The sequence below is a fragment of the Anser cygnoides genome, chromosome 2, assembly GCF_040182565.1.
Source record: "Anser cygnoides isolate HZ-2024a breed goose chromosome 2, Taihu_goose_T2T_genome, whole genome shotgun sequence".
NCBI classification, from domain to species: domain Eukaryota; kingdom Metazoa; phylum Chordata; class Aves; order Anseriformes; family Anatidae; genus Anser; species Anser cygnoides.
Window position 1 is genome coordinate 158,381,206 of NC_089874.1, and position 23,470 is coordinate 158,404,675.

The 23,470-nt window shown below is 41.6% G+C and overlaps 1 protein-coding gene across 2 annotated transcripts in view; it reads right to left on the bottom strand.

The window, feature by feature from the left end:
• Nucleotides 1-23,470, bottom strand: part of COL22A1 (collagen type XXII alpha 1 chain) — a 233,608-nt gene that overhangs the window by 151,264 nt on the left and 58,874 nt on the right. For both annotated transcript variants that reach the window (XM_066990776.1, XM_066990778.1), the window contains one exon: nucleotides 11,165-11,239. In XM_066990776.1, coding sequence (XP_066846877.1) covers nucleotides 11,165-11,239 — 75 coding nt within the window. The remainder of the gene's footprint in view (nucleotides 1-11,164; nucleotides 11,240-23,470) is intronic.

A 23,470-nucleotide genomic window follows, 5' to 3' on the forward strand; every position in this document is an offset into this window, starting at 1 on the left:
CAAGATTTTATCAATTTTCTTCCCTAACATTTCTGCATTCTTGGAAGTTATGTTTACATGGTTTGCCTGTGCTCAAAAGGAAGAGCCTGCATGTTCACTAGATCCTGAACACATTCATTCCATTTCTCTGGTATGATCTGGAAGACTATTACTACCATCAGTGGCCCCCATTTTTGTTACCTCCCCAAGTTATATTTTCTGCTAATATATAAAGGAAAAGGGAGAGGGAGAGGGAGAGGGAGAGGGAGAGGGAGAGGGAGAGGGAGAGGGAGAGGGAGAGGGAGAGGGAGAGGGAGAGGGAGAGGGAGAGGGAGAGGGAGAGGGAGAGGGAGAGGGAGAGGGAGAGGGAGAGGAAAGAAGAAAAAGGAAGAACAACAACAACAACAACAACAACAACAAGAACAACAACAAGAACAACAACAACAACAACAACAACAACAACAAGAAAGGAAAAGGGAAAAAAGGGAAAGGGAAAGGGAAAGGGAAAGGGAAAGGGAAAGGGAAAGGGAAAGGGAAAGGGAAAGGGAGAGGGAGAGGGAGAGGGAGAGGGAGAGGGAGAGGGAGAGGGAGAGGGAGAGGGAGGAGAAGAAGAAGAAGAAGAAGAAGAAAGAAGAAGAAGAAGAAGAAAAGGAAAAAGGAAAAAAGAAAAAAGAAAAAGAAAAAGAAAAAAGGAAAAAAGAAAAAAAGAAAGAAAAAGAAAAAAAAGGAAAAAAGTTAAGCTATATTCTGAAGTTCAATGATGCATTTAGCCAATTGTGTCTGGCAATTAGCTACTTGAAGTTAGAATGTAGATGAGCGTTATCATTTCTCTTCTACTGTATTTTCTTCTACTGTTTTCTAGGCTGAAAACAGTTCTTTCTGGACAATGAAGATGTGTCTCAGTCCAGGGCTGAAACAGAAGTGTCCAAACACTGAAGGGGAGACCTACCGCTTTACTAAACATGTGTTGCTGTTATTGTTATAGTAGTCATCATCTGCTACACCATTTTTGCTGTTCCTGACATACCTTCCACCACAGGAAAGGAAATTCTGGCAAGAGCTGACAGAACCTTAGATAATTAGGGATATTTTAAAGAGATAACTGAATTCTCCATCTCCAAAGCTCTTCCACTACTTTAAAATTATCCGTATTCCTAACAGTCCATCAGTGTCCTAATCACTAGGCAATAAGAAGTAGTATTTAGGAGGGGTGATGTTGTGCACTGTTGTTATTACCGAATCATGCAATGGTTTGAGTTGGCTAGAATCACCTCCCTTGACCTGCTGGCCACGCTGCTCTTGATGCAGCCCAGGATATGGTTGGCTTTCTGGGCTGAAAGCACATGTTGCTGGCTGATGTCCAATTTTTATTCACCATTACCCTCGGGTCTTTTCTTGGAAAACCTTTCTGGCTGTCAACAAGTAAGTGATTTCCAAAGACTTACAATGGATAAGAATTCTATCTTCTTTCCCTGTTTTATTCCCCTATAGTTCACCTCTCCAGCAAAACCAGAGAAAGCAGTATCTTACGTTCTGCACAGATATTTCTCCCCACATCCAGCATTCCCAGCTCAACAGTTTGATTCAAAAGCAGCATCCAGCAGCTGTTATCTGACTTATTCCCAGAGCATTAAGGACTGCGCCTGAGGAGGAGTAAACCAGCGAGGTTCACTCGCTGCCCACAAACCCTGCATGAAGCACTGTAGTGGGCAAACAGGTTGTACAAGACCTTAAAATTAATTTGCTACATTTAAAAGCAGATCATAAGGGAATTTTGGAACTATACAATTCTCCAAAGCCTATAGATAAAAGGGCCTCAAGAGTGTTTTAAAGAAGTTCTTGCTATTAACCAATTGCCCTTTGTTTCCACAGATGCTACTGTTGAGATTTAAGCAGCACTTCATGATGATCTGACTGTCTTCCCATGAGATCCACTGGAATTTTAATACGGCCTCATTGGGAAGAGCAGGTAAGAGCTTACGCTTCTAATGAGGCACTGTTGAAGCAGAAGGAACAGTTCTTACAGCATGAAGAAGTTACTTCAGCAAGCTGAGTACCTTCCAGGTGATACTCCAGAAGGTGTCTTAGAGGATATCCTAGATGGTCTCAGTTTTATAACCATAATAAAGCAGACATACCCTGATACATATTGCCACCACTCAGGCTGCTGGTTTACCGATCCTGGTTTGCTTTCTGTGCATCACAACACTGGGAGAGACAATTTCTACTTTTTTGCTTTTGCCCAGAAAAGCAGCAAGCCACAACAGTCCTGTGCAGATGCCAAAATGAACTCAACCTCAGCTTGAGCTTCAGTCCACATCTGGGATTACCAGAAGCAGGAACGTTGCTTGAGGGATATCACATAGTTATACTTCAAAAAGGAGCAAGCATGGGGAAGCAGTGAGGCAGGTGAGCACGCGGTCACCAGGCTGAACTACTGGGCTACTCTTTTTTGCAAACATCAGCCTAAAGCTTTACTCAAAAAAACAGGGATCAGAAACAATCGTTTCATACCCTTACACAGGAAGGGAAAGATAGCACTTCAGGAAAGATAAGAGGGTCATAAAATGAATAAGAAAATGAGACCACAGAGGCAGTACTAGAGAGAGAAAGAAAGAGGTCAAAGTCATAAGCAAGTAGGTGAATACACAGATACAGAAAGACACACCTGGTAGAATCTAACCCGCAGCCTGTTGTAAGAGCAGGAAATAAATACGTGTCTACAGCAGCTGTCTTTAAGGCAGCACATTTCAGCACCTGATCCCATGTTAATAACACACCACTTTATTCCATGCACTGTTCTGTTTATCTACACCAGCCCACTCATCCTCTCTTATCTGTTTGCCTCTGTTTTCGGACAGCGGCAAGTGGCATACTGAACGACACTGAAAGCTGGTCTTGACACTGAACTCTTTGCCTCGTTGCTGAAGGCTTTTCTGTGTAGAAGTCATTCTCCATTTTCTCTGTGATGGACATCTGGCTTACTGCCATGGGCCCTCTTTCAGCTCCTTTCCTGCTCCAGTGATTTACAAGATTAAACAGGGGTTCATTATTCCTTTGATGTCCTTGTATGCCAGATAGGCTTGCACCAGCTGAACTTACCAGGACTATTTGTATTAAGTTCTGATTTTAATTAGTTCCTCTATTTTGAAGCCCTCCTTTGAGTTCCTCGGGAGCTGAGGTGCCCTGTGGTCCTCTGGAAATCCATAAAATGGACTAACCACAGGGTAACCACCTGGGTTAGCAGCAGGGAGGGGAGGACTCCACACTCCTTTGAATAAAGGTTTTGCTGGCAGCACAGTGGACCCAGGAGGACTCTTTGCATGTAGCTGAGATGAGCAACAGCAGAAAAGTGCTTATGAGACTGGCAGGACTGATGAACTCAGCATTATCAGCAACAATTCCTGCTGTTTGCTTGTCCAAAAGACTACCAGTGTCTTCAGGCTGTGAAAAAGTATCTGAGCAAAAACATTTTATTAGGGTATAACCTGCTAGATTCTCCTCGCAGTTCTGCTGTCCGAGCTATATGAAAACCTCATCAACAGATTATTCATGAAAGTAAAAGTACTCATGTTAGTTTTAGGTGCTATGAGCAAGGCCTAATATGACTGCAGCTGGGGATTGCTCTCTAAGAGACTGTGCTGGTTACTTTGTGCCAGATGATCAGTACCAAACAGATTAGACCTGTAGGTAATCCCAAAACCGACCACAGCAGTTGTTGGAGACCATTTGCATCAGACAGGCTGATTTATCTCCAAGCATTAGGAGGAGGTTCTTGAAATTGTATATACACCTTCTTCCCATCTTCTGTGCACAACGGCCAAAACACTTGCAGTGACAAATCTAGGAGATGCTTTTTCCAGTCCCTTCTTTTGCAGCAATCTTTTTCTGAAATAGGATTAATCAAAACTATCTGGGCCGAGAAATATCTGGCAGGTACCTCACCATTCTCCAAACTATTAATCTTTTTATAGCCAAAGGATTGGTTGCTTCTTGGGCTATGAAGAGGCAGAAATTGAATTTATTTCTCTTTTATCAACCTCAAATACACTGCAGTAAGAAAAAGTCCTGGCTTGTTTAACTTCTGGAAGAAAGCAAATGCTACTAGTTTAAAAACAACAATAACAAGAAAAACACAACAAACTTTGGGGACAGGTATTTTTAAAATATGCAGGTATCTGAATATTTCATGTGCTTATTTCTGTGCATGGTTAACCCATGTAAGTATTTAATGTGAATGCAGAAGTCAAAATTTGTTACTGCTGGGATTCAGACCAGAGAAAATCTTTCATGGGGACTGCTCAGCTATTACCAAATATTCCAGTTTTCTTCCTGCAGTAGCAAATCCTAAAGTAATTTCAGCATTTGTTCTCCATTTTTTTCTGATGTCTTTGAGCAGCTAAGCTGGGCTACCTGCTCCAGTACGGATCCAATGCCTAGCACTGCTCAGGTCACAGTATGAAAAGTCCACTGAGATCCATGATGTTGGGTAATAGCTACAACTGTGAACATATTAGGGAAAAAAAAAAAAAAAGTTTAAAACATGGGGTTTTAATTCAAGAAATTCCTGAACCCAGCTCTGTTGGGGGCAGTGTGATGATATATAATCTGCAGGATGCTTTTTTTCATAAGCCCAAGTGAAACCACCGCAAGTCCCCATTCTGGATAACTGGGGGATCTGGACACTGGCCATGCCATGGTGTACACCTAACACACAGGTTAGAGCTGGCCCATAGGACTGTAGTGGCTGCAGTTACAGCTCATGGATGACTTATTGGTAATCATTTGCTTACTTGAGCTGTTTGTCTTGGAGTTACTGGGTACTAAAATGTCCTTGAACAGTGGTGAGTCATTTGGTGACTTCTGTAAACCTTCAAAGTTCTTTTAAGTGTGACAAACAGGCTATATTGTTGAGATTAGCTATTTTACAGTCTATAGCCTCCTGGAAAGCAAAGCTGAAAGTGACTTCCTAATAATACCTCCACAGGTATCCCACCTACCAGCCTAGAAGACAAATTCAACCCACACAAGCCCATCCAGTTTCTCCAGCTCACACGATACTGAATCTTGGACAACACGTCAACTACTACTTTTCCTGCTTGCTTCTCATGGACACACAGCAGCTATAGCCAGATACATTTGTCTCAGGAGCCAGGCTTCATATCCACCTCTCCAGACTCTTCTAGAATGGAGATCATAGAAGCATTCAGGTTGAAAAAGGCCTCTAAGATCATCTGGTCCAACCTTTAACCAAGTACTAAAGTCCACCACTATATCATGCTACTGAGTTCTAAATCTACACACTTCTTGAAGACCTCTGGGGATGATCATTAGCACTTAAGGCAGTGCTGATCACACTTTACCGAATTATATATGGGGACTTCTTAGGAAAAGCTGGGGGGGGAAGGAGGGAAGAAGCTCTTGACCTCCTCCCCTCTATCATCGCCTAACGGGTGGTCACTGAAAAATGTGACAGCAAAGTGACTGCACCATGGCACAGGAAAGCTCCATCCTTCTCCCTCATCTTTCATAGCTATATCCAGTCTTGTACATATGGTTACACCACTGTGGATTGAGTGGCTGGTGTCTACATGAATAGCCAGCTTCAAGTTTGCTGCAAAACTGTGTGCATCTACTGTCTGAAGCCAGTGATCCACTACAGAGCTCTGCAGCTATTCCTGGATTCACCGCTTACCTCTCAGGGGATTCTCAAGGAGACTTGGAGACGGATGATGCAGTGTACCAAGTGCAAAGGGAGGGCAAAATGCCCATCACGCTGTGACAAGTGCGCTTTTGCCCCCTGAGGGACATGGATCTAACGTGCTCCTTCTGCAGGTTCAACAGCCCGGATGCTCCAGTTCTCTCCTGCTACCACATGTTTTAATATAAAAAATATAAATAGTCCCAAGAATATTGTAATTAGCTGGTTAGTCACTGGCATCTCTGGAATGCAGGCCCTGTACGGCAAACCACAGGACACTGGAGACATGCTGACAGTTAAACACAGCCATTACAGTCTATAATTGTAGGCTACTAGTTTTACAGCCGGTGTCTCTGTAGTAGAATGCCCAAATGTCTTTTATAGAGCTACAGAAAAACACAGAGATCATAAATATGCTGGCATTTTCCTCATCTGCACACGAAGGTTTCAGAGATGGGGAAGAGAGTGAGACTGCTGAGGTCAATCTGTATTACAACCCATAATGCAATTTCTGCTGTCCTTCATACCATGGCCTTTGTGACTACTTAGGAGACAGAGGCTTTGATGTTTCCTCCTTGCCCCATTAACACCATCCAGTGTGGCTTGTACATGATGCATAATTTTATGCAGTGGTTGGAAGCATACCTTCCCAGGGTTAATTTTTCTTTGCAATTTATAAAAATCTGTGCAAGTCGTTCTTTACATCTGTGGCAGATTCACTCTGAAAATAGGAACCATCATCTGCTGAGTAGCATTATCTCCTCTGGTGGACAATGTTGAAGACCAGAGCTCAGCTCATTTTTACATCTAGGGATCGTGCAGATTTCCGCAACTAAATCCCATGTCCTGCAGGTCTAGTTTAATAGACAAATAAATCAAATGTGAAGTTTTAAAACCTCAAGAAGCATAATTCATTTTTCAATAGCTTGATAATTCATGTGTTGTTTCAATGCAATATAATGGTTCATAAAACTACACAAGGGGTACATCTTCAGGGTGTAAAATGTTATCATTGTGTTTTCCTGCCTGGTCATCATTTGTAGTAGGCTATGATCCCTTGTTAAATGGTGATGGGACCAAAATAACAATATAGAAATATAAGAGAGATTAAGCATTACAACTATGGTTTTAATTTTGAATATTTCAGGGCAGATGAGTTAAACTCTCTTCTGTTTTCTTTTCCCTTCTTGATAAAACAAAACAAAACAAACAAAACAAACAAAACAAAAAAACTCATGGTACCCACAAGGATGCTGAAAGAAATTCATTTTAAGTATCATTAAGCATTGCTTTAAAATATCAGACTTCCTGGAAGAGAAACAGTGTTTATCCTGGTATCCTAACCAGATTTCTCTCTTTCTTTCAGAATTCCCAGTGTGATTCCTAATGCATGCAGAAACATTTATATTCAGAATTTACGTGTTATGAACTGCTCAGAGGATGCTGCTTCACGTCACTGCCAAAATTTGTATCAGTAGTACAGTAAAGCTGCCTATATATCCTTACCTCATGCAACCATATTTCACTGTGGCAACCCTCACTGGATCCTACAGCTCGTGATTTTTCATTTAAATGCTGTGATACCAGAGGGTCAGCGTACAGCCCTCTGCTATGAGAAGTAGCCCTGTCTATTGCTGTTTATTTGTCTCCATTACTATTACTTCGCAGCTGGTTCCAGGCCTTCATATCTCTGACAGTCTGAAGCCTTCTTCTAATGTCTTACCTGAATGTATTTCTTAAACAGCGGATACCCATTTTTTATGATACTCTTTGTCCTTTAGCTTGAGTGATTCCCCTATCTCCCTCCAGCTATTCTCCTGATCTATTTGTGGAAGGCAATCATATCTCCCCCTTCCGCCTGCACGCTGCACTTTTGCAATCTCCCGTTGAAAATAGGCTCTCTGGCTCCTGAACACAATGTTAGCTCCTCGAGACCAAACCTATCTTTCCTGACCAAAGAAGTCCAAGCACGCTTTTCTAGATGAGCTACAACCAAAATCCTGTCCATTCACGTGAATTCTTCCCTATCTCTACAAGACCTACTTTACCCTATCCGATAATGACCATTGCCTTTTTCTCCAGCCGTACAGCACTGTGGCTTACAAGCATCTGCTAAGACGCCACCAAAAAGTATGGGTTTATGGCACAGATTCCTGGTCCTGATCCCTAAGTCCCATAACATGTCCTTTGAACAAATTGTCCCAACTTAGTTGGAAAAAATCCCGAGCTTTTGAGGCAAACCAGTTCCTCCTGCATGATAGCTTGATACTAATTTATATTGTGGATATTCACAGAGAAGACTAGACCTAAAAGTGGACCTGAGGAGGTCCATCACTGTCTGCCCTCGGGCTTGTTATTCCCTTTCCTAGAAACTCCATCATTACTTCCCTGCTAGCCAGTTTCTGTCTCATTTTACATCTTTTATTAATATCTATCCTTTTTAATTTTAGCAATTACTTTCAATACAGTACTCTGCCAAACGCTTGCTGAAGTTCAGATAGATGAGATTAGCTTAGTTCTGTTTGTCTAAAGAAAAAAAGCACCAGTCTTTTGAAGGGGAAATATCAGTTTAGTCTGCTGGTTCTCTTCCAGCTCATAGCATCCTTTTTCATGTAGTTATTCACTTGGCTGTGCATGGGCCATGCTCTCAGCTGTACCCCTACCCTCAGCCTCAGCCCTAACAAAATCCCACACATCTTCCACAGCTCAGTCACACCGCTGACTCCCTTCATCTCACAGTTTGTCCTTTCATAGTTTATCTATCATCTAGCATTTACGTTTACTTTTGCTAATCCAGAGTGACTCAAATCACATTCAGATAACTGCAATCACACACTTAAAGGTTGCTGGTCGTGTTATTATGTGTACATAGATATGGTATATGGGAAAGGGCTGGCATTGGTGATGTTCTTTGTGAAACAATTGCCTGTGACATCTGCTGCTGCATTTCACCCAATAAAAAGATGAGAAAAAAAATACCCAGAAAGACTTTTCCCCCTCTTACCTCCAGTTCTGTCATCTTATCCCTGCCTGAGAAAGGAAAGAGGTGTTTGCTGTGAGAAGCCTTTTAATACAGCCTAAATACAACCCTAAAATGAGGTTAGCTGCAACATCCACCCTATGGGGCTCCTCTTTGTGTCAGCCTAGAAACAAGCTTGTGCAGGATGCAGCTGCGAATTGCCGCGCTAGGAGCCTGCAGGCAAGTACCAATTTGGGCTATCATCAAGCTTCCAAGTGGAGGGGAAGACACAGGTACTAACTGCAGAGCCTTTAATAGTTGAGGACTAGTTGGCAGAGGAACTGCCTTCCCCTCTGTGCTGTCAGTGGTGAATCCGCAGAAGCTCCAGAGCTGAAATGCTCTCACAGGCGTGAGGAGCAGGTGGAAGGATGCTCCTCAAAACTGCAGCGCAGTCCTCTTTGGGGCAGCACAAAAAAGCCCTTCAGCAGCAACTACCAGCACAACGCATTATTTTGGAAATGGAAATACAGTGGTCTAAGCCAACGGAAATTTTCCAATTACTTTAGCTGAGAGAATGCAATGATATTCAGCTGGAATTGGACCCAAGGGCCTGCAGTCTTCTGAAACTATCACAGTGTATGTAGGGTGAACATAAGTAGTCAGTCAGCATTTTGGTCCTATACTGATCCATCTCCAGCAGCACAATGACCCTTAGACCGTTTTTAGTCAAATATTACAGTAACCTTGTTATTAAGCCACTCCATGGTACGATGAGCCTTCATGCTTTATGGTGAACAGAGGATCCCTGTGTCCAGTAAATGCCTGCACCGTGCTATCTGTCCAACCAGGAGAACAGACACCTTGCAACAAATAAAATTCTGATTAGATATTATGGGAAAAAAAATCAATGTGATAGCATCCAAACTGCAACAGGGGTCTAGAGGACCTATGGAAACGCTGTCTTTGAAGATACTCAAAACTCAACTGTACAAGGCCCCAAACAACCTGTTAATTTTAAAGAGGACCTTGAAGTTAGGTCCCACTTCCAGCAGAAGGTTGGACCAGATGACTTCCATAGTTTCCTTCCAACCTGAACTAGTCTACAGTTAAAAGACAGAAACTTTACAGAAGAGCATAAGTATCTACGTATATAAATGTGAATGTATGTAAAAATGTACACCTTATCGTACTCAATACCCTTGCATTGGACTTGCAGTGGAATGCTTGTCCTTTACACTTCCTATCAGATTTATTTTTGAAATCAAATGAAAGCATAAAGTGTACCAACTACCACATGAATTAAAATTCTACTCTGATAAACACAGACTAGACATAGGCAGCCATTTGCAACACCAGCCTTCTGGAAAGCATCATGTAGAAGATAATCTTGTGCGAGGGATACAATCCTCCTACTCATTTTGAGCTGCAACTTCCGCCACAAATAGGTTCCTTCAGAATCAGTACAGTTATCTGTTGAATAGCTCTACCACTTGCACAGCCTTCAAGGACTGTCAGAATAAGCTGACACAGTTGACACAAGACCTAGAAGTGGACAGCAGTTGAGATTGGGTGTATGGGGACTATGGGGTTGCGTCTAACAACCAGAAAAGGTGCTACCACTCAGCATCATCACAGGCCTAGGTGAAGCCAGACTGCAGCCAAAATAAGCTGCCTACAGACAGCACGGTTGAACTGATATTTTGTGCAGGCAGTGCAAGTCCCCCAGAGAAAAAACTCTTAAATTGTAGCAGAGCTGTCAGACCTTTACCATTTTGACTCATAATCAAGCTGCAGAAGAGCCTTCTGCCTCTCACTGCAGATTTTGGGTCAATCAGAGATATTCACAGCACATTCTTGCTGCACAGGTTTTCTCTGCCAACAGCTCAAACAGTCTTGGGTGGGTAGAAAAGAAGCACAGCCCATGCATATGTCTGACAAATTAAGTCCTTCATCTGCCTGGAAGGATGTATCAGAACTCATGGAAAAGCAGAGATCTTAACAAATCTTCTTTTCTCTTAATTTTTCACTTGATTTTTTCAGATGAGCCGGTCCTTCTTGTGACTTTCTCTCTCTCTCTCTTTTTTTTTCTTTCTTACATACACATGTATAACCTGATCTTCAGTGGTAGTGGCCATTGGTTGTGGACATCCCACAATAATCACAGACCAAATAAATAGACATTCAAACTCATCAAATGTTGAGTGATCAAAAAAAAAAGAGAGAAAACAAAACAAAAGGCTTATTGCTTTCCCCTATCCACTACTCTAAGCTCCACTAGCTTTTTAATTTGCTGCCATGTCAAAAAAAAAAAAAAAAAAAAAAAAAAAGCTCATGATAAATTTTCTGTCCATGGTCAGATAACTCTTTTCCAGTCCTACAGTTTCTAGAATAATTCTCCATCACTGAATGTGTTAGATTAAGAAAATGCCAACTCAACTGTGTAACAGATAAGAACATCACACCAGAAACGTATAATTCTATTTTCTCAACCCCCAGCTGTACAGCAGAAAAGTGTGTCTCTTTACCTGGAATCTCATCAGTCTCTCCATTGGTATGCTTGAATCGATCTCCTTCCACACGGACATTTGGACACAGAACGTCTGAAAAAGCAAAAGAACCAGTACAAAATTATCACAGGTAAATACATCATTTTGTAAGATACGTAACTAACAAAACCTGATTTCCTGGGATTTGTCCACTTCCATGTGGTCCCACTGTAAAAATTCTGTTCCCTGTCTCTCTCTACACACCCTAAATTCCCTTCCCCTATCCTATCCCTTAACCACAGGCTAGGCAAGAAACCAAACACCCTACCTCTGATTTTGAGCTACTTTTTTTCTTGACTGGCCAGCCAAGAAGCCCAACAGAGCCTTCCCCAAAGCTAAGACATTACTTTGGCTTTCTTTCATTGCTCCATAAATCTGCATGGAAGACACAAAAACTCGAGAACGTTTAAAATGATTCCACTGTCAGATTTGGTGAGGAGGCCCATCTCAAGGCCCAGTTAATACTGGGGTGCTGCTCAAACTTTTCAGATAGATAGAACAGCTCCTACTCATAAATAAATAAATAAATAAATAAATAAATAAATCTCTACCCAAAACAGAAACAAGATGGGAAGCAGTATCTGGAGCACAGAATGATGAACCGACATCGGTCATGAAAAGGTCCCATAAGAGGCCAGTGTCAGAGACAAGATGAAGTCCACTGTGAGGTATCTTACCAAATTGTGCGTGGTTCCCCTGTCAACACTGCTCTAGGGCCATGACTCTTTACGTGTCTGTTCTCCACTTTGCTCAAGCAGAAAGCACCATTAAGTATGACTAAAACTTTGAAGAACATTCAGCCCTATACACAGGCTTCAAAGGAGATAGTGAAAATACCCAGTCATTTCTCATGCTCCCAATTAGTGTCATCACAGCTGTGGGTAAATGCTTTTCTGCAGAGAACTGTCTACCTATCCACCTCTTTCCTGACATATCTTTGAAGCAACATTTATTTATGCTTTGTTTTCCCAGATCAAGAGATAATCGCACGCTTGTAATCAACGGGGACAACCAGCTCGAGGAATTGATTTAATGAGAATGTACAAATGAACCTCTGACTTTACACTGCATGCACAGCCCCACGTTCATGTCCTTTCTCTTATTTAAACACAGCCTGGTGAGGAAAACTAAGTCCCATTCCTTCATTTGCCTAATTGCAAACACCATAATATATATACATATATTCTGCAGTTGCAAAACTCGTCTTGCTGCATATGGTGTTTAGTATCATCTCCACCTGATGTTTCATACATTATTCCTTCAGTATCTTTAGTTGTCGTGCTTGTCAAGGAGCAGCAAGGGCCAGCTGCTTCCAAAAGAGCATGGAGCCAGGAGCCAAGAGTAACCCCAGCACAGGCAATGCCCTCACCAGTTGGGCACAATCCCACAGGGCTCTCTCAAGACTTGCTACAGGAGGTTCACCTTGAACTGTGCATGAAGCTACATCCGAAATTGTGAGATAAGAATGATTTTTCTGAGGATGTTGACAGCAGAACCTGTATTTCTCCTCCTGCTTCCTGACTTTCAATAAAAAAATCTGGTATTCCACAATGTTTAGTTAAGCCTAGCAATGAAATCAGATATTCTTCCTGTTCCATTGTGCTGATGAATTTACGGGCCAGATTATCAGCTGCATCTGAGGTACACTAAGCTCAATGGAAACAAAGAAGACTGTAAAATCCATTGCCAGAAGCCCCAAAAGCCAACACAGCAATAAAAAGCAGTTGAACACATCCAGGACCCTTTGCTGCTGCAGCAGCAAGGGAGACCAGAGAGCGGTCATTCTTGCTAGAATGTGTTATCCAGGGTGTTTAGAATTGGGATAATTTTGTATCAACACAGCAGAAAAGTACCTTTACTCAGCCAAGGGTCTGGTGTTGCATAGTTCACACAGGCAAGGAGTTTGTCAGTACTTGTAGAGTACCTCAGTCAAATTCCTATCAGCATTTTTTTGAGAGAACCACCAGCATGCCCTGTAAGGTCCCCTCCAACCCAAGCCATTCTGTGGTTCTATGCCTACATCTCTTTGCCAAGAAGAATCATGCAAGCAGATTTTCTTTGGAATATCTTCAGGGCTGTTGCTTGTACAGACAAAATTCAGAGCAGTCACCATTTTTTCACACCACACAGAATCACAGAATGGGTTGGGTTGGAAGGGATCTTAAAGATCACCCAGTTCCAACCCCCCTGCCATGGACAGGGACACCTCCCACCAGGCCAGGTTGCCCAAAGCCCCATCCAGCCTGGCCTTGAGCACCTCCAGGGATGGGGCATCCACAGCTTCTCTGGGCAGCCCGTGCCAGGGCCTCACCACCCTCTGAGTAAAGAACTTCTTCCTAATATCTAATCTAACTCTACCCTCTTCCAGTTTAAAACCATTACATCTTATCCTACCATTACAAAGCCTGATAAAGACTCCTACGGACCAGCCCTAACACATCCAGGTCTTTCTTGTCCTGGTGACCCCAGAGCTGGATGCAGCACCACAGCAGGAACCAATATTGACTGATCACAGGGTCAGTTCATGTAAATTTTAGCCAGAGATCTCTTGTGCTCCATTTTCCTTAGTGGTTTGAAAGCCAGGATACTTCATTCAAGACTGCTTACGTCCTTCGCTTTAGACAGGTGAAATGATCAGTTTTTTCCTCTTCATCGGAGGCCTGTACAACTTCCCAACACAACAGCGAGACACTTCTCTGTTAGGAAAACTTTGAAAACTGAAAAACTTTGAAACCGTTAAGACTTGCAAGAGCCAAAGTTATGCCATTTCTCCAACTCAAAACCAAGCTGTACTGACAAAAGATTTTCTTAGAAGTATCAAAAGCCCTGTGCAGATATTAAATTGATGCTTTGAATTCTGCTTTTGCTAAGAACAAATGCTCTTTTGGTTACAGGTACTGAGTCAGTGCAGAAAACAGTACTTCTGAGGCCTGGTCTCAGAACTGGAAGATGTATGGCTGTGCAGTAAAATAAGCAAAGTAAGAAATCAACATGAGCAAAATTCTTGCAAATAAAGAGTAAACAAATGGAAGGCATGAATAAAATCACAAAAATGTCATTCACCTATGCTGCCTCGGAGACATACAGAAGGAAGAATAAAACAAGCCTCAAACACAGCAGGGTACCTCTTTGTGTAACAGTGAACTAATGTTGCTAAATTATAGATACATTAATTATCACTCCTATCTTTAATGACATCAGACACCCTCCACTAGGTTCAATTAGAAAGAACCACGGCTTCCTAGCAGGGAAGTACGGGCTAGCAAAATCTTCCTGGTTGTAGCTCCTGTGTTTGAACCAGGACTATACAGCAAAACCATATGCTTGGCTAGGTGCAGAACTGCCTAGCCACAAAGAAATAGAAACGCCAATTCTCTTCTTACAACTTTGTCCTTTAAATCTCTTATTACCTCTTAAATAACTGTGGCCTCGCTTTGGCCTTTGTTTTACAAATGTCTTGTGCTGCCTTCCTGTCCATATCTAATGCACAAGAACAAACAATCCACAAGGGAAAGAAAATATTTGCTATGCTCACTTTCCAGCTACAGAATAATTCATACAGACATATAAGAGGTTAGTGCTTTACCACCTAACTTAGCAGCACAGCTCCTTGTGTCCAAAGGAAGAGCGTGCCAGAATGAAAGCACATCAACTGGCCCCAGCTGGAAAACAGGTCCCAGTGCTACACCCAGGGGTGCACTGAGAGAAAAGGGATGGCAAAAGCTGTCCCCTTCTTTTGGAGCCTTTCATCCAGATCCCTGATAAAGACGAATATTTTAGCACCAAAGAAGACCGCTTACGCCCATTCTTTCTGCTATTGCCAGGCCAAACTTCAGGCAAACACTTGTGGTGTTTGGAGAATTCCTCAGAAGGTTTGCAGCAGTGAGCATCCAATGTGAGTGGCAAATAGAGTAATAAAATCTGCACTGCAGCCACACCTCTTAATTCGAAAGCATTTAAGCATACTGTAAAAGAGAAGACAAACTAAGTAACCTGAGCTTTCAGCCACTGGTCATTATTATGTCCTTTCTGGCTACCTTAGAAAATTTGATTCCCATGCACGTAAGTATTTCATAAAATAAAATTATAGCCCTGGTGTTTTCCTTCAGAAGCAAAGCAATATGATTTTGCAGTAGCTTTTAAATACATATTGCTTAAGATTGCTTCCTTGTCCTCTGCCTTATGCAATATTCTATCAATCCCTTGCTCTATCCACAAATTTTATCACCAACAATTTTATATTTATGTCCACAGGGTTCGCAGAAATTTGGAATAGCACCAGGACTTCTATATATCCCATTTACAGCTGCACTAGAAATGATGCCTTTCCACCGATACCTGCTACATGAGTTCAGTCAGTTCTTAATCCACTGTATAGTGTTACTTTTTAATGCAAATGTCATTCAGTAGGCAGTAACAATGCCTAAGAACAAATATATTATATCTGGGTAGTTACCATATCAACCAAACCGTAACTCCTTGTAGAAAGAAATGAGTTTTCTTAGAGATGACCTCTTTCTCATAAAACTATAATCCCTGAATAGGGATACATAATAATTCTCATCCGTAATACTTTATTCACTGGCTTCCATGTCAACTTCCATGTCAACTGGCTTCCACGTCAATTATTTCTTTGTGACTGAATCAGGCAAACTGGTCTATAACTATACATTTGAATAACTTTTTGAATTAGCAACACATTATCATCATTTTAAAGGCCCATAATTAGCGTTGCGCTCAACAGCTAAATGTTTTCCCAGGTATCTTTCTTCTCTTATCCTATCTTTATGCTCTAGTAGTCCACACTTTCCAGCAATGACAGTATGTTTTGTTGGGATGGATGGAGATCATTTCCTTCCTCTATAGACAGATTTGTCAACAGACTTGCTGAATGTAGGATAGTCATTTGATTTTTTCTAGCTTCCTTTTTCGCTCTTTTTTTTTTTTCAGAAAACTCCAAATTGTTCAGAATTGTTTGTGGATCTCTCATCAGTGAGAAAACAGAGGATCCGAATCAGCCTCACACAAGTCTTGGTGCTGACTCAATGACAATGGTTTTCCACTTTCCCTGCTTCAGGTCTGCTGGTGATCTCTACAAAAAATTCTATTTTTCCACCCTGATCCCTGTCCTCCCTCACTCCATCCTACTAGGTCCTCTGGAACAGAGACATTAGCACAGAGGATGCCTGCTGCAGGAGTGCCTTAAGTACAAAAGAGTAACAACATAAAATATCCGGAAAAATATTATGGTCATAGTGACAATTGAATTGCAAAGAGAAATGGATATTGTATATCCTTCAAAAAAGATGTTCAGTCATTTCCAATCACTGGGGACACTTACAGAAAACATCTCATGAAATCTTTCAAAAGATGCTCACACATCTCACAGTGCCTGTGCACCTGATGCACCAAAAAATGATGCAATACACTGGGCCCTGAAAAACTTCTGAGCTATCTCAGCACCCCCTACAGCTGTCTTGGACATCAGGCTTAAGGTGGGTTGCAACACTCTTTGGAGATGTCCTTCTCTGCACTGAATATAGACAGAGCTTACATATCTCTTTTGCACTAGGTACTTTATTTTAAGACATTTAAATACAGGTGAGGCTGTATTTAAAAAAAAAAAAAATGCTTAAGAACCTGACAGAAATGGGGCTCTGTCCCACTTATTTTGATGGTGATATCTTCCTCTGAGTCCTGCTCATCACTGGACAAGCTGACTTGGTACATCTGAGCTTCTTGGTTCAAGGAAGCAGAGTGTAGTTTCCTGAAAGTGAAGCTCACACCCTTTTCTTTAAGCAAATTATACTGAGATCTGTTTGACGATAATGAGTGATTTAAACCTCACTTTTACATATCATCCTTTAAGCTGCTCTCCATGAAAAAAATCCCAAAGCTGTCAAACATTTTAAAATTAAAACAGACAGTGCACCTTACAGAGCATATGCACTGTAAGAGACATGTCAACAGAGCATGTCAGCTCAGGAACTTTCAGTAGCATTAAATTAGCATTAATAACATATTGACGTGAAACTGTAATAACAGGGCTAAGAATTTAGGAAAGAACAATGTGAATGATCTGATAGTTTAATTCTCCTTGTTATGTCAAAGGAAAGTCAAGGAAAAGGGACAGAAAAAAAGGAGAATGAAGGAAAAATAGAAAAGAACAGAGAGAAAGAGCGATAGAATGACAGACAGAGAGAAGGCAGGAAGGCAGGAAAAGGAAGGCAGGAAAGCAGGAAGACAGGAAGGGAAAGAAAGAGAAAGAGAGAAAGGGAGAAAGGGAGAAAGAGAAAGAGGAAGAAAGGAAGAGAGAAAGAGAGAGAGGAAGAGAAAGAAAGAAAGAGGAAGAGAGGAAGAGAGAGAGAGAAAGAAAAAAAGAAAAAAAAAAAAGAAAAAAGAAAGAAAAAAGAAAAGAAAAAGAAAAGAAAGAAAGAAAAGAAAGAAAGAAAAAGAAAGAAAGAAAGAAAGAAAGAAAGAAAGAAAGAAAGAAAGAAAGAGAAAGAAAGAGAAAGAAAGAAAGAAAAAGAAAGAAAGAAAGAAAGAAAGAAAGAAAGAAAGAAAGAAAGAAAGAAAGAAAGAAAGAAAGAAAGAAAGAAAGAAAGAAAGAAAGAAAGAAAGAAAGAAAGAGGAAAGAAAGAAAGAGAAAGAGGAAAGAGAGAGAGGAAAGCAAAAAGGAAAAAGAAGGGAGGAAAAGGGAAGGGGAAAGGTAAAGAATTTGCTCAACACAAAGCCTCATTTAGGGTCTACAAACATACAAATGGAGAAATGATTTTGCACTGCAGTGGGTTATTAAATCTACTAAACTCTCCCTTAAAGCTGCATTGAGACAGATTTAAACCACAAGGCAATATTTTCTTTCTGACATTTCCTTTTTCCACTTCTGGACTAGCTCACATTAGGAGGACAATAGGTTGTCCCTCTGCTGAGAACCCTAAATCCAACATCCTTGTGAAGGCAACTCCCTCCCTTTGAAAGTTTGGTTAAAGTCATAGATCATAGAATATCCCAGCTGGAAAGGACCCACAAGGACCATCGGGTCCAACTTTTGGGTCCCGAAATGACCACCCCAACAAACAAACAAACAAACAAATAAATAAATAATCATTTGGACCATGTGTCTGAGAGCGTTGTCCAAACAATTCTTGAATTCTGCCAGGCTCAGGGCTGTGACCACTGCCCTGGGGAGCCTGTCCCAGTGCCCGACCACCTCTGGGTGCAGAACCTTTCCCTCACACCCAGCCTGACCCTCCCCTGTCCCAGCTCCATGCCGTTCCCTCGGGTCCTGTCGCTGTCCCCAGAGAGCAGAGCTCAGCGCCTGCCCCTCCGCTCCCCTCCTGAGGGAGCTGTAGAAATCTCAGCACCATGTCTGTTACACGGATCTCTGACTAGGAGCGTTGTGATCCTGCTGCCCCTCAGGGTTTTCTATTGAGAAACCTTCTGTACAAAGAGCTAAACATAATCTCCAGTTGCCAGCACTCTGTCCTTTTGTCCTTAGGACAAAACTTTTTAAACAGTTTCTTCAATTTCATTTTTATTCTTTCAAGAATAAGCAAGCCCTCAGCTGCCAAGCACTCCTCCAGGGACTTGTGTATAATGAATGCTGAACACGTGTAGCTGTCAAGTTACACGAGAATAAAGCAGAGGTGAGAAGAGAAACACAAGAAGGTTAAAGCAAGCATTATTTATTGCCATGTTTCTTTTTTTTTTTTTTCCAAACCCAGAATTTTAGGATTCCAGAATTTCAGCAGTGCCTAGTGCTTTGCCAGAGATTCAGCCACTCTCTGCATCTCCATCATTTTTCCATTTCTGCAACAGAAAGCGTCCACTTTCTCTTAAAAAGCATGATCTACCTAATTTAAACATTTGTTTTATCCTCTGACACAGATCTTTACCCCACCACAAATTCTACCCACTGCTAAAGAAAGCTTGACAAATCCAGGCCTCATTAAAAGCTGTCTTCCAAAAATTTAGACCAGAACTCAAAATATTTGCAAAGAATAACATTTCTTTGGCCAATGTTCAAAGATGAATTCTGGACCTTGTGTGTTTTTCAGAGCTAAGCAATAATAACTTTGCCAACACGAGAGATTTGAAGGATTTAAGGGGGAAGAGCTTAGCTGCATAGAACAATCTTCATTTTTCTTTGGTGGTTAATATGGCATTTTTTTTTCTGCATTGGAAGAAATTTTCCCATCAAAGCTCAAGCTTAAAGGACAAGGGCCTGGTGAGAAAATTCTTCTTAAAGTTAAGAAGATTTCATGAAACTAGTTTCTCAGTGGAGCTCTCCCAGACCCCATTAGCTCTGCTCTTCAGTTACTTGGTTCACTGTGCAGCAGTTCCTCCAGAACACTTAACTCCCCGCAGTCAGTTGATAACATAAATGACTCCTATATATAACACTTTTTTTTTTCTTTTATAAAACACTCTGCATGGAGTATTATGAAGCCTCAAAATTCATTTTTTCTAAACACTTTTAAAAATACTTCTTTTAAAAGTATACCTCCACGCTCTGCCCATATGCACTAAAGACTTTTTGCAAACGTCCATTGTCAAATGTTCCTTTCCAACGAATGAAGTGATCCTTAATGTGCAACCCACCCTCAAAAACAAATTCATAAGGAAAAAAAAACTGGCATATCTTTCAACTACAGTGGCGGCACTGACGGTGTAATGATACTGCAATTGCTTCTATACTAACATTATAATTTGCAGCAATGTGTAAGTAAAACAGAGCACCGCAGCAACTATGTGATTCCACCTTGCAGTTTAATGCCTAATGTAATTCTTCCTTTCTAAAATCATGCTGTATCTAGGACACCGTGAAGTTTGAAGTCCATCAATGCCAGGAAAATCAGCCCTTCATGGATGCCGTAGCCAAGGTGGATTCTGCCTTTTTCTCTCCAAATAGTGCCTATGTTGATTCTGGACGAGGTTGCTGTATTTGCACACAAAGGGACCAGCACAGTGATGGGTCTCACAAATGCACATGATGAAATGGAAATGGGACAACAAGCCTCCCCCCTAGCAGAGCTTATGGACTGAGCAAACACAGACAGCCAACCCTACTCCTTACGACATCACAAGGCACTGGTATTGTCACGTTTCCTTTAAATACTACACATTTAGTAATGTAGACTAAATATGAACCAGAACCCAGCTCAATCCTGCTCACAAACTTCCCTGGCTTCAGAGCAGGATCAGAGATGACTGCAGTGGGAGTGCAGGTATATTTTTATCAGCACAGCAGCCAGAAAATGTGGTTCCGTGAGTAACCACACATTCAGTGCCCTGCACTGCTCAGTAGCTGCCATATATCACTCAGAGGACAAGCAAAGCTATTAGTAGGTATTACACCCCAGGGTGTATTCACACCACACACATTTAAGGTCCCAGACAGGAGGATGTTCTTTGACTCCTTCTACGGGGACTGAGAAGCAAGGCTCCTTCAGAGGGCAATTCAGAGCAGAAACCCAAATTAGGTGCCCTGATTTACCCCTGGAAAAGCTGTTCTCCTCTTTCTGATTACAGGGGGAGCTTGAGGACACACGGTTCCCAAGTTAGACGTCTATCAAAGATGCTACAGTTGCATTCATCCAAGTAAAACAAGCACAGTCAGATGCACTGAGGCCATGGCATGTTCAGGTTCATGTCTATGCTAGCAAAAGGTTTCAGCCTCCAAAACAAGGCCTCTGCTGTCCGTGAACAGTCCCTGGCATGCTATAAATGCCCATCTGGGATATACAAATCGTCAGACAGAACATTAGCTGGCCTGGGCCAAAATGTGCCAGACATCATTCTCCAAGTTTACCAGCACAGATGAGTGCATTACATTGCCCAGGAACGCTTCTGGCCACATTTACGGTTCCTAGTTCAGATACAACCCGTAAATATCATCCTTTGCTAAGAGCTCTGTAATAAAGATCAAAAGGAGCCTCTTGGGCAAAACTGCTAAATTCATTTTGTGGTCACAGGTCACCAATTTTACATGCACTCATTTCAAAAAAGAAAGTGGGAAGGGGCTGATTGCACAGCCGAGAAACATCTTATCCTGTTTAAGTCAGGACAGGGGAAATGCAGGGCGTTCTGGGATTTCCAAGCACTTAAAGTGCTTTTGAACCTGGTGAAAAAAAAATAAAAAATTATTAAATTTTTTTTCTTTTTTCTGAACATCTCAAAAGCTTTATCTCCAGGCTGATCCATTAGCCTATCTTCAAATCTCCATCCAAAGATCCTTTTGGAGCTCCCAAATCTTGGTGAGGACTCCTCTTTCCAAGAGATACCTACACTACAGGATTCTCCGATAGCCTCTCCCTCTCTAACACACCCACAGAAATGCAAGAAACTCGTTGGACGTCTGACAGCAGACGTATCTTGTCAAGAGGACCGATGCAATTAGCACCATTTAAGTGAGCAGCCTACAGAATTAATTTGCACATGCTCCCACAGGAATACATGGCACTATGGGAATATGAATATAGCATCAGGCCTCGGCACTTCCAAGCTAATTTGCTTGTGTCTGCCCCTAAACAAACACACAGACTGCGTGCCAAGGAGCTTGTCGGCGAGCAGCACAAGGTTTTGAGGAAAGCAATTAGCAGCTGCGGCGCTTTCCATCCCGACTGTGAGATGATTGCTGCAATGGGGCATGAGTCCACCCCTTTCCCTTGGGTTTGCCTATCTTGAGCAAGAGATGAACCTTCACCTTGCAAAGTGTGCTCGAACCCAAAGAACTGCAGGGTTTCCCAAGTGACTGATCATTACCTTAGCAGAAAAATTGCCATGAAAATGGCTTTGTGATGCCCTATAAAGTATTCAATGGAATGACAGTGTGGGGTTGAGTCATATCCCATGGCTGCTCTGCGGGCACAAAGAGACCATGTCTCCTGACCCATCTATTGGGTTCTTCACATCAGTTTTAGGTGCGTTCCTTGCCTGTACATCATGGGCTGCAAGGCTGGGAAAGTTTCCTGTTTGCCTCTGTGTCCCAGATGATGACCAAGGATTAAAGGTATTGTTCACTTGGCTGTGAGCAGACAAAGTTACCACTTATCAAGAGAGGAACCCAAAAGTATAGGGTGAAGAGATCAGTATATAATGTAGTTGACAGGTGCAGCTCCTCATTCAAGGGTAGAACTGAAGTCAGTCCTTTCTGGTTTGGAGGAGTTGTTGTAAATCTTCCCTCTGTTTTTTGCTGAAAATGAAATGCTGAAACTTTCTGATCTCCTGTCTCAAAAACTCAGATTAAGGTAAAATACAGATTAAAATACAATTTAATCATTAATAACTTATAAAAATATATAGAGATAAAACATTACATATACCATATAATAATAATAATACAGTGATAATTATATATAATAAATATATTTTTATTCAAGTACAAATAAGATTAAAGTACAGATAAATTTCCACTGTTTTTCACCATGAAATCTATTACCATTATAATTTGCTTCTAATTCAAACATAGTAAGCAGAAATGCAAAGGGATCTGTGGACTGTATCTGTGTGGTCTATGAATGGCAAGGAAAAGAGGCTTAAATATGCCCTACCAAACACCACAGCTCTGCTACAGCAGTGTTTTAGCAGCAGAAGAGCTAGACAACTACTAGAGCATCCTTAGCTGTTTCTTAAATGCTTCCCACCCCAATATAGCTTAATTCAAATATCCTTCAGTGTAATGAACAAATTTGACTTCTGTGGTCCATAAGAAGAGCTGAACTGAAATATCTGTGCTTTGTATTTGTTTTAAAACTTAAAAGGATCAATACTACATGTGCAAGTGTCGATTGTAGAATCAGGAGGAGAAGAATCTCCGCTATGAGGAATGGATCTCTCTTATCTTTCTTCCTGCACTATTAAACAAGTAATATGGAAACAAAATTTTGCCAGGAGCAAATCTCACAACAGGGAGATGGGCTCAAATGTTGTAAAATGCTTTTGACAGGACAGAGAAGGTGTTTTTTGTTTCATTTGGTTTTAAAAGTAGCGATTCTGTGTTAGCCCTGTAATTGAAACAACTGAGATTAAAAACAAATTCAGTGCAAAGCTTGGATGCGCTGGGTCTCACTGAACAGGAACATTACAATATTTCTGCTATAAAACCCCATCCATCTCACTTGCACTCAGTACTCATGAAAGGCACATTTCCTAAATGAGCCCAGTGGAGCGGTACAGCCACAGATCTGCAGAAGGAGGTCCAAGCCCACCGGTGCATTACCCTCACGTGTGCCTTAGCAAAGAGACAAAAAGTACAGAGGCTCCTAAGGAAAGCACTGGCAAAAT